Raw genomic sequence first — 12,522 nt, forward strand, 5'->3', positions numbered from 1 at the left:
CCTCTTTGGTTGCTAAATCATGTTGAGGTACAGTTCCATCTGTGGCCCTGCCATTGACACCTGGTCCAGTCTCGGAGTGGAACTGAACTCAAACAGCTTTAATCTCCACCCTGTGCTGAACTCACTCATTTCACCGGAGGCAGAGACAGTGGCTTTCCCAGTAGAATACCCTGCCTTCATTCACAATGAGGATGGGAACTTGGTGAGGTGCCAGAGGGTGGAGGGGACTTGTGGCCAAGGATCTACACCTTCAAGAAGCAAGGAGGAACTGGCATTTCTATAGCGCTGCTCACATCCTTGGGACTGTCACAAAATGCTTCACAGCCAATGAATGACTCTTCCAAGGGAAGTCACTGTTGTTAAGTATGAAAACTCAATGAATTAAGACAATGAGCAGCTAACCTACTTTCTGGTTGAAGGAGGAAATATTGGTCCAGAGACTGGACGAACTCCCTGCTTTTTCTTGGGATCCTTTATCACCCTTGAATAGGTAAACAGGGCCTCGGTTCAATCTCTGCCAATGCAGCACTCCTCAGTGATAGAGTAGATTCTGTGTTCAAGCCCTTGAAGTGGGACTCAAGCCCATCGCCTCAGACACAAAGGAGAGAGTGCTACTGACTGAGCCAAACTGCCACTCAGCATGCAAGGAAATGGCAAGGGGTAGGATGGGATTGGAAGTAGACCAGTATAAATAAGAATAGCCCCTTAAAGAGAGTCTGCAGCTCAACATTGCGCTCACAATTGTCAAAGCACAAACTCACCCACAGGCACGCACTGAAACACAGACATTCGGGAAAGCGCAGACCTGCCTTTAAGTAGCTTCTCTCCTCGAGTATCGCATCCAAGTGGCCATTCATTATATCCATGTGTTATATCGGAGTGCACCTGTATTAGTGCACCCCTTTACCAGCATGCCTCTGTACTACTGTGTCCCTCAGTAAATCAGAGGCAGATATAGAATTTCTCTTCCAACTACCCATTATCTGTAAACACAGAAATGGGAGCTTGCTATGTTTTCACTCGACAATGACAAGGCTCTTGGTTTATGCTACCTGAATTATCAAATGCCATTAATATCAACAGTTTAGGATCACACTTTGTGATTTTTTAAATATTCATTCGGGGGATGTGGGTGTCACTGGCCAGGCCAGCACTTATTGCCCATCCCTAATTGCCCTTGAGAAGGTGGTGGTGAGCTGCCTTCTTGAACTGCTGCAGTCCATGTGAGGTAGGTACACCCACAGTGCTGTTAGGAAGGGAGTTCCAGGATTTTGATCCAGTGACAGTGAAGGAACGGCAATATAGTTCCAAGAGGTTGCAATAAGTTCTATGCCATTTTTATTGAACAGGATTCTGGGGGTTTGGCAATCCCATTCCCCAATTCCATAAGAGTAACAGAATTCTGGTGACATCAGTCCCACTGGGAACTGTGACACAGGCATCTAGGTTTCCAGTTTGACCCAGGGAAAGGTTTACCATCAGGAACCATATCAAACAGGATTGGGGGCCTCACATCCCCCCAACATTCTGTGAACGTTTGTCTTGATTTGGATTCAATCGCTAGAGAATAACAAATCAAGTTATGCAGTTGTGCTTCAGTAAAGTCACACCATCCAAATCTGTGATGTTTACACCAATGTCTGAATGTTGAGTGACATTTCACACAGACTTCATTAACTTCAGTCCTTCCAACTCCCACTGGACATGAACTCACTTCAATTTTTACTCATGAATTTTTAATACCATTCTCCATTTTCTCTGCTCCTCTCCGGATGGTGCCGACTCCTGGGGGGGATTCAATCCATGGATCCTGCCAAAGTTCCAGGACTTTCACCTGGGTGAGCTACTTTCATGTGTGACCTGATGTAGTGTGTAAGATGGCTGTGTGTCCATGGAGCAGCTCACAGCCGAACAGTACCCTGTCCTCGATTAACTGCACTCTCACACCCGTCAGCAGTGTCACCCAGCAGGCACTGAGGACAGTGTAGCCCTCAAACCACCACTCCAGCTGACATCAGCTAACTCAGCGCCAACGTGCAGTGGAACCTTGGCCCTTCTGGCTGAACTTTTTTTTTTTAGGGAGATTATCCACAGTCTAGCACGACAACATCGTGCTAAGATCGTCAGCTCCAAGTGCAACACCAACACAACTCAGACATTTATCAACAGCTGTTCCTCCAGCATAGCTGGGTCAATCTCCTAGAACTCCTCTCCTATAACCATGATGGCATTACCACCACATGGACTGCAGTGTTTTGGGGAGAAAGCTCACTGCCACCTCTCTGCGGTGACTTGGGATGGACTATTAATACCACCCTTGCCAGTGCCACATACATCCCAAGAACAAATAAACTCAATGACAGCTGCCATTCTACCAGGGTTTAATGAGAGATTCCAAGGGCATAACTCTTGCCATATGTTTCATTAGAGGACGCAATGTCAGAGCCTCGAAGGGTGAGGTTTAAATACATGATGGTATTCTCCTTCACTGCTAACCTTCAAACTCTGAACAGAACGGAGGTTTGTAAATGTGAGGCCCAAATTTCCAACCAAGCCCTCACCTCAAAATAAGGCCAAAATAACAGTGTACCTTTCCCTCATTTTAACATAAACACAGCTTTCTCCCTCCTTCCTCACCCTATGCCTCCAATCTCTACCTGCTGATGACACCAGTCAGGCACTGAGGGCAGGAGGAGAAGGAATCACTGCAGCATTTGGAGATGGACAGAAAAATGGTAAGGAATTGCATTTCTATAGCACCTTTCATGACCTCAGTACGTCCCAAAGAGTTTAACAGCCAATGAAGCACTTCTGAAGTGTAGTCAATGTTGAAATGTCAGAAACCCAGCAGCCAATTTGTGCACAGCAAGATCCCACTGAGAATAATTCACCACAATTCAAGCTGTATGTGGAGACTAATAAGATTTATTGTTTTGAGACTAACATCTAATATTTGCACAATACTGTACCAGAAAATGCTGTACCTTACAGTCACTGTGTAGTTACATATACACAAATATTCTGTACAATTAATTATTACAGCCTCATTTATGCAGTGGTCTGAACACATAAATTCCCTTGGGTTTTAACTCCCAGCCACGGTGACCCAGACCCCTGACAGTGAATTACACTGGCACAACAGTTGATGGGGAAGGTGACAGGCACACTGCTTCCCCCTAACACTTCAACCTGAAGCTGCTGACTCCTGCTGGCTATGGGATGGCCACTATCTGGAATCGCACCCAAGGTCATTCTTTACATGTGTGTCTACGGGCTGTTCCACCACACGAAGCATCACATTTCACCCTGATGCTGTTCTGATTTCACCCCCATGCTGCCCAGCAGGAGCCACTGGAGGGTGATCAGTACTGGGACCAGCCTGCCTGATTAGTGCAGGGAGCTGAGGTTAATTCCAGTGTTCCTCTCATCTCCCGGTCTGGGATCACCTAACACAGTAACCAGGATCAATATCGGGGACCTTCCTAGTCTATAGGGCTCAGTACCATGTGGGTAGGGTGCATTTATCTGTTGAGAATGGGGTTTACTTTATATAACAGAGATTCAATACTCCTTGTTACTGATCCAGCCAGTGCTGAGGTTCCCCCGTTTGGATGGACACAAACTGCTGCAGAACAAATCGCTGGTTAACGAGAAGTTTGTCAAGGCTGAATCTGGTGTTAATATCTAATAGAGAACCTTCTGATCTTAAAGACCTCATTTAACCCACCCAACATGAATAGGCCCTGTGGGGAGGAGGGGTTAAAATAGGGGCAGATTCTCACCTCCTGGTTGACATCACATTCTGGTGGTGGATCTTTTAACTCCCAGGTTTCGGCAGGTGAGAGAGCTCCCACAGCACCCAACCTGAAACCAATTTCATTCCAAGCTGCACCACCCCACACTGAGTCATGACCCCTGCCGAGAAAGAGGATGAATTTTATTGGTCCCATTGTGAGCCAGGAGGACTGACTGCGATTATCCTGACACCCCTCCCTCTCCCCTGCCAATGACTACCCTCGGTGCCAGGGAATGCTCCCTCTAGTCCCCAGGCCTCCTGAAATCCTGGTCCTGCCCAGCAGGCTCTATCTCCCTCCCCCGGGATTGGGCAAGAGTCTGCGCTACAAAACGGAAATGAGGCCCAATCCTCGTTCAGCCCCTGTAAGATGAATTTAGCTAAAATCATGGGTTTAATTATACTTGATGCACAGCAGAGTGGGGGAAGGGGTATCTGTAGTGAGTTAACATTGACCCCACAAACACACAAGGTATTTCGGGTCAGTTGACTCCGATATTCAGCTTGTGTTGACGAAAGCTGTGATGTTAGCAGCTCGGCTATTGACCTATCAGCGAGACTGGGAGACAGTGGATTGGCCCGGGGTGGGGGCGAGGGGAGCAGGGGGAAGGGCAGGGTGTTCTTCAGGTTGCTTTGGGACACCTGGTGAACACCATGGGATACACTGCACAGTTAGTTAGTCGGGTCTTTCAGAAACGCTGACCAGCACAACTCAAATTCCCAAGCAAAATATAAAAACATTCTGCAGCTGTGGCCAGCGAGGGCTTCGGTTTTTACTCCAGGCAGTTCCATAATTCACAATGAGAAGAAATTCCCGGCCATTCCCGTTTCCAGTTTGACAGCCAGCCAGAATGCAGCTGGTTAACTGAGCTGAAAATGCCGGTGTCAGCGAGTGAGGAGGATCGTGGGACAAGGAAGCATCCGTAGATGCTTGTAGAAGAAACACACAATTCATCTGGTTTCATTTTAGTTTGTGCCAGGAGTGACTCAAGTCAAGCCTCTGGCCATTGCCTGCGTATGGAGTTCCATAGGCCCTCTGGTTTCTTTGACATAACACAGGTGCATTCCTAGCAGGAAGGTGGGGAGGGAGAGGGAGGGCTCGTTGGCTTGGGATTCGTTTTATTTCTCTTTCCAAATCCAGAGGCATTGAGCCCAATCAAAGCTCCTGAGATCAGAAAACTCAACACAGACTTGACAGGAAAGGGCATTCCTGGTCTGTCTAGCTGAGTCCAACACTGGGCTGTGTCTGAATCTCTCAGTAATTGTGAGGATTTTAATGATCCTTCACAATCAGTCACTAAAGAGATAACATCACTCACTCCCTCGGACATTAGTAAAACGCTGAGCACAGATATAGTTTAAACAGGCTGGATCATTTCAGTGACAAAAGAACAAGAATTACTCAATCAAAATTAATTTAAACATTTCTAAGATCACAAAGAAATAATGGATGAGAGATTCAATAATAAAAAAGCCAGTTTGTAGATTGTGCTGTGGAATTTTCACAGTACACCTGAGGTCGCCTAGGCGTCTCTCCCCAAAAAGATTATTTTTTCTGCTAACCTACAAAACATTTCCAGTTTTCAATACCATGAATCTTTCAAAATATAATTCACCATTTACACTGAACTGTTCACAATAAAAGTCCATTAAAAAATTAAAAATTAATTGCAGCAATTGTAGTTTTCTTTTTTGTGCTAAACTTTGAAGCCATTGACAAAGCTCGCTCCCATGACACATGAATGGGTAAGCCTTGCTTTAAGTTTAGTACTACAAATGTACTCAGTTTTCAAAAACAAAATAAAAAAAAAGACATAGCAAGTCTTGGATTACAATTTCTTTCTTTAAAGAACTGATGGTTTCACATATCCCACCTCGATGGATATGTCTTTTTGGTGGTGAATTTCTGAGCCAAGGCAAAGGCCCCAAAATACCCGCGTTACCGTAACAGTCATGAGGATTCAACAAAAACAATAACATTCTGAGCTTTGCTTTCAAGGCAACAAATGATTCCATTGCTGTTTTGTTTTTCCTTCATTAACCAAACGCGGATGGCACAGAATGAGTGATGAATCCAGTGGGAAAGCAGGCCGAGGTCCAGGAAGCAAAGGATTTCGGACAGAAAGTTGGGAAGACTGATAGAACATATACAGATGCGCAGATTTATTTGGCTTGCAAGGATTGAATGAACTCTGCATTAGGTTTGTTCTTGGTTTCAATTCAAAGACTGAAATATTACACTGAAGCAAGCTGGGCTCTGCTGGTTTAATGGATCGAATGACATGAAAGGAAGATCTAGAGTTCATCACGAGTCAGGACTGATTGGTATTCTGAGTGGAAAACTGGACCAACCTCCTACTACAAAGCAAGATTATTTCTTGAGCTGAACATTGATTGGAGGTGCCATTTTGGTCCCCTTTCCCTGTTCACGAACAATCAAATGGCACTCACTCAGTCATCCCTGTGCCCATGCTAAGGGTCTCACACGGTACAAGACTTGTCTGTTGGTTGCTGTGCCGTTGGGGATCCAAGGTTCGGGGCAGTTGGATTGGTCTTTGGAAAAACCGCTGGTTTGGGCCTCAGCGCAGGAGGCTTCACCTGGGCCGCTATTTTCACGGACTTCACAGGCCTGAAGGTGCACGGCATGTCCCCAGACGAGCTGGCACTCCTCTGGAGGGAAGACTCAGAGTCCTTCAGAATGCGGGAATGGAGTGGGCTGGAAGGTTCGGACGTGGGGCCCACTGATGGAGATGTCTTCATAGGTTCCAGGGTATCCAGGACCACGTCTGGGGCATGCTTCACTGTGCTCTGACGCTCCAGTTCACGTAACTCGTTAAGGGCTGAATTCATCGTTGCCTCGATATCCTACAAAACAAAATTGTCTGAAATATTAGGAACTACCAAAGCTAAAGAAGGATTCACTGCAGTCAACAGATGTAATTAAAACAAAGCAAAAAAACCCAGGAGTGTTAAGGAGCACACTGCTAATGAAACCTACCCAGCCAAGCAATCAACTGTGATTCCAACATCCCTAAAAATCATGGACCAAAGACCCAACCCAGATATTTCTGCCCTTTGTCTGAGGAAACTCTGATCTGATTTAGTGCATATTTCTCATTTATCGTCTGGCTTTATTTTAAAGCAATATTCAGGATTTATCTTATCTTTTAATAGCTTGGTTACCAAGCAGGACTCCTCCCTCATCAGATGAAGAGGACATTCATTTTTTTTTTAAAGTAGGATCTTGCTGTGTGCAAATTGCCTAGTAACAGTAACACTTCCCTAACACTTGGAATTTTTCTTGTTGGTCTTCTCATTAGCCACGTTTACAATCCCAGTGACACACAGGACCGTGCAGTGTTTACATTCCCAGTGATACACAGGACCGTGCAGTGTTTACATTCCCAGTGACACACAGGACTGTGCAGTGTTTACATTCCCAGTGACACACAGGACTGTGCAGTGTTTACATTCCCAGTGATACACAGGACTGTGCAGTGTTTACATTCCCAGTGATACACAGGACTGTGCAGTGTTTACATTCCCAGTGACACACAGGACTGTGCAGTGTTTACATTCCCAGTGACACACAGGACTGTGCAGTGTTTACATTCCCAGTGATACACAGGACTGTGCAATGTTTACATTCCCAGTGATACACAGGACTGTGCAGTGTTTACAATCCCAGTGATACACAGGACTGTGCAGTGTTTACATTCCCAGTGATACACAGGAATGTGCAGTGTTTACATTCCCAGTGATACACAGGAATGTGCAGTGTTTACATTCCCAGTGATACACAGGACTGTGCAGTGTTTACATTCCCAGTGATACACAGGACTGTGCAGTGTTTACATTCCCAGTGATACACAGGACTGTGCAGTGTTTACATTCCCAGTGACACACAGGACTGTGCAGTGTTTACAATCCCAGTGATACACAGGACCGTGCAGTGTTTACATTCCCAGTGATACACAGGAATGTGCAGTGTTTACATTCCCAGTGACACACAGGACTGTGCAGTGTTTACATTCCCAGTGATACACAGGACTGTGCAGTGTTTACAATCCCAGTGATACACAGGACTGTGCAGTGTTTACATTCCCAGTGACACACAGGACTGTGCAGTGTTTACATTCCCAGTGATACACAGGACTGTGCAGTGTTTACATTCCCAGTGATACACAGGACTGTGCAGTGTTTACATTCCCAGTGATTCACAGGAATGTGCAGTGTTTACATTCCCAGTGATACACAGGACTGTGCAGTGTTTACATTCCCAGTGATACACAGGAATGTGCAGTGTTTACATTCCCAGTGATACACAGGAATGTACAGTGTTTACATTCCCAGTGATACACAGGACTGTGCAGTGTTTACATTCCCAGTGATACACAGGAATGTGCAGTGTTTACATTCCCAGTGATACACAGGAATGTGCAGTGTTTACATTCCCAGTGATACACAGGACCGTGCAGTGTTTACATTCCCAGTGATACACAGGAATGTGCAGTGTTTACATTCCCAGTGACACACAGGACCGTGCAGTGTTTACATTCCCAGTGATACACAGGACTGTGCAGTGTTTACATTCCCAGTGACACACAGGACCGTGCAGTGTTTACATTCCCAGTGACACACAGGACCGTGCAGTGTTTACATTCCCAGTGATACACAGGACTGTGCAGTGTTTACATTCCCAGTGACACACAGGACCGTGCAGTGTTTACATTCCCAGTGATACACAGGACAGTGCAGTGTTTACATTCCCAGTGACAAACAGGACTGTGCAGTGTTTACATTCCCAATGATACACAGGACTGTGCAGTGTTTACATTCCCAGTGACACACAGGACTGTGCAGTGTTTACATTCCCAGTGACACACAGGACTGTGCAGTGTTTACATTCCCAGTGATACACAGGACTGTGCAGTGTTTACATTCCCAGTGATACACAGGACTGTGCAGTGTTTACATTCCCAGTGATACACAGGACTGTGCAGTGTTTACATTCCCAGTGATACACAGGACTGTGCAGTGTTTAAATTCCCAGTGACACACAGGACTGTGCAGTGTTTATATTCCCAGTGATACACAGGACTGTGCAGTGTTTACATTCCCAGTGACACACAGGACTGTGCAGTGTTTACATTCCCAGTGATACACAGGACTGTGCAGTGTTTACATTCCCAGTGATACACAGGACTGTGCAGTGTTTACATTCCCAGTGACACACAGGACTGTGCAGTGTTTACATTCCCAGTGACACACAGGACTGTGCAGTGTTTACATTCCCAGTGATACACAGGACTGTGCAGTGTTTACATTCCCAGTGACACACAGGACTGTGCAGTGTTTACAATCCCAGTGACACACAGGACTGTGCAGTGTTTACATTCCCAGTGATACACAGGACTGTGCAGTGTTTACATTCCCAGTGATACACAGGACTGTGCAGTGTTTACATTCCCAGTGATACACAGGACTGTGCAGTGTTTAAATTCCCAGTGACACACAGGACTGTGCAGTGTTTACAATCCCAGTGACACACAGGACTGTGCAGTGTTTACATTCCCAGTGATACACAGGACTGTGCAGTGTTTACATTCCCAGTGATACACAGGACTGTGCAGTGTTTACATTCCCAGTGATGCACAGGACTGTGCAGTGTTTACATTCCCAGTGATACACAGGACTGTGCAGTGTTTAAATTCCCAGTGACACACAGGACTGTGCAGTGTTTACATTCCCAGTGATACACAGGACTGTGCAGTGTTTACATTCCCAGTGACACACAGGACTGTGCAGTGTTTACATTCCCAGTGATACACAGGACTGTGCAGTGTTTACATTCCCAGTGACACACAGGACTGTGCAGTGTTTACATTCCCAGTGATACACAGGACAGTGCAGTGTTTACATTCCCAGTGACACACAGGACTGTGCAGTGTTTACATTCCCAGTGATACACAGGAATGTGCAGTGTTTACATTCCCAGTGATACACAGGACTGTGCAGTGTTTACATTCCCAGTGATACACAGGACTGTGCAGTGTTTACATTCCCAGTGACACACAGGACTGTGCAGTGTTTACAATCCCAGTGATACACAGGACTGTGCAGTGTTTACATTCCCAGTGACACACAGGACGGTGCAGTGTTTACATTCCCAGTGATACACAGGAATGTGCAGTGTTTACATTCCCAGTGACACACAGGACGGTGCAGTGTTTACATTCCCAGTGATACACAGGACCGTGCAGTGTTTATATTCCCAGTGACACACAGGACCGTGCAGTGTTTACAATCCCAGTGATACACAGGACTGTGCAGTGTTTACATTCCCAGTGATACACAGGACTGTGCAGTGTTTACATTCCCAGTGATACACAGGAATGTGCAGTGTTTACATTCCCAGTGACACACAGGACTGTGCAGTGTTTACATTCCCAGTGATACACAGGACTGTGCAGTGTTTACATTCCCAGTGATACACAGGACTGTGCAGTGTTTACATTCCCAATGACACACAGGACCGTGCAGTGTTTACATTCCCAGTGACACACAGGACTGTGCAGTGTTTACATTCCCAATGACACACAGGACCGTGCAGTGTTTACATTCCCAGTGACACACAGGACTGTGCAGTGATTATAATCCCAGTGATACACAGGACTGTGCAGTGTTTACAATCCCAGTGATACACAGGACTGTGCAATGTTTACAATCCCAGTGATACACAGGACTGTGCAATGTTTACAATCCCAGTGATACACAGGACTGTGCAGTGATTATAATCGCAGTGATACACAGGACTGTGCAGTGTTTACAATCCCAGTGACACACAGGACTGTGCAATGTTTACAATCCCAGTGATACACAGGACTGTGCAGTGTTTACAATCCCAGTGATACACAGGACTGTGCAGTGATTATAATCGCAGTGATACACAGGACTGTGCAGTGTTTACAATCCCAGTGACACACAGGACTGTGCAATGTTTACAATCCCAGTGATACACAGGACTGTGCAGTGTTTACAATCCCAGTGACACACAGGACTGTGCAATGTTTACAATCCCAGTGACACACAGGACTGTGCAATGTTTACAATCCCAGTGATACACAGGACTGTGCAGTGTTTACAATCCCAGTGACACACAGGACTGTGCAATGTTTACAATCCCAGTGACACACAGGACTGTGCAATGTTTACAATCCCAGTGATACACAGGATGTGATGTTTTTTTTGCAATCCCAGTGAAATACAGGACTGTGTAGTGATTATAATCCCAGTGATACACAGGACTGTGCAGTGTTTACAATCCCAGTGATACACAGGATGTGCTGTTCTTTTGCAATCCCAGTGAAATACAGGACTGTGTCGTGATTACAATCCCAGTGATACACAGGATGTGCTGTTTTTTTGCAATCCCAGTGAAATACAGGACTGTGTAGTGATTACAATCCCAGTGATACACAGGATGTGCTGTTTTTTTGCAATCCCAGTGAAATACAGGACTGTGTAGTGTTTACAATCCCAGTGATACACAGGATGTGCTGTTTTTTTGCAATCCCAGTGACATACAGGACTGTGTAGTGATTATAATCCCAGTGATACACAGGACTGTGCTGTGTTTAACACTTCCAAGTTATACACAGCCTAACACTTGATTCCCAGGTCTGTTGTATTGCAGACAGATTTTCCCCCCCAGCCTATTTTCATGCTCTCAGACACCTCCTGGTGAGTGGACAGGAGCTCGGGACTGGTTTCCTGGCTATGCACAGAGTTGAGGAATGAATTGGGGGCGGGGTAGATGCAAATAAATCAAAATGAATAAAACGGTTCTGCAGAAAACAGTAAATACAAGTTAAATAGAAAGAACCTCGTGACTCTGTGTCATAACCTTCAAAGTCTGGAACCCTTTGTTGGAAGCATAAAAATAAACAAAACAATTATTGTAAATTAAAAAGAAGTTGTTTGGGGTTTGAGGTAATGGAGGATCACATTGCAATGATCCAAGAGGCCCATGGTAACGTAACAAGGATTTCTAGATCAAAGTTGAACTCCCAGTGCTGTCTGCTGCATTACATTGTTAACACATAGGACAGGCACACAGCTCAATCAACAGGCAGCTTTGACGAGGCATTGCTAAATTTTCCTTGAACCTGCATTTTCCACGAAACTTAATTCCACCTTTTTCCTTCGGAAACTGTGCAAAAAGAATGGTTTGACTTAACTTCCAAGCTGACAATTCCCATGTAACAAACCTCACATCTCTCCCCGCCCACGCCCCCCATCATTGTAAATCACTCAACAGTTACTCAAAGTGCCGAGACAGTAACGTTATCCTCAGCATCGTGTTCCTGTGCTGAAGACATATCAATAACCATGACTTCCAATCATGTTTCTTTTCTTATTTGACAAGGAGCTGAGGGGCACAAATCTGCAGAGCTTGGGACTGGCTTCAGTTCTATAGGAGCTGTATTGTCTGCTGTGCTTTGGCAGGAGGGATGAGGAGGACACATATTCCTTGGGAAGTAAGAATCTAAAAAAGGTAGAGGATCAAAGGGATCTCGGGTACATATTCAGAAATCATTAGAAGTATCAACACACGTTAACAAGGCTATCAAAACTGCAAATAAAAGCATAAATACTGCAAATGCTGGAAATCTGAAATAGAAACAAGAAATGCTGGAAATACTCAGCTGGTCTGGCAGAGTTAACGT

The 12,522-nt window shown here is 45.4% G+C and overlaps 1 protein-coding gene across 3 annotated transcripts in view; it reads right to left on the reverse strand.

Moving 5' to 3' along the window:
* Positions 1–2,909: 2,909 nt before the first annotated feature.
* Positions 2,910–12,522, reverse strand: part of srgap2 (SLIT-ROBO Rho GTPase activating protein 2) — a 213,617-nt gene continuing 204,004 nt past the window's right edge. For all 3 annotated transcript variants that reach the window (XM_068057533.1, XM_068057534.1, XM_068057535.1), the window contains one exon: positions 2,910–6,658. In XM_068057533.1, coding sequence (XP_067913634.1) covers positions 6,275–6,658 — 384 coding nt within the window. In that variant the 3' untranslated portion in view covers positions 2,910–6,274. The remainder of the gene's footprint in view (positions 6,659–12,522) is intronic.

Source organism: Heterodontus francisci, chromosome 25 (assembly GCF_036365525.1).
Source record: "Heterodontus francisci isolate sHetFra1 chromosome 25, sHetFra1.hap1, whole genome shotgun sequence".
Classification (NCBI taxonomy): domain Eukaryota; kingdom Metazoa; phylum Chordata; class Chondrichthyes; order Heterodontiformes; family Heterodontidae; genus Heterodontus; species Heterodontus francisci.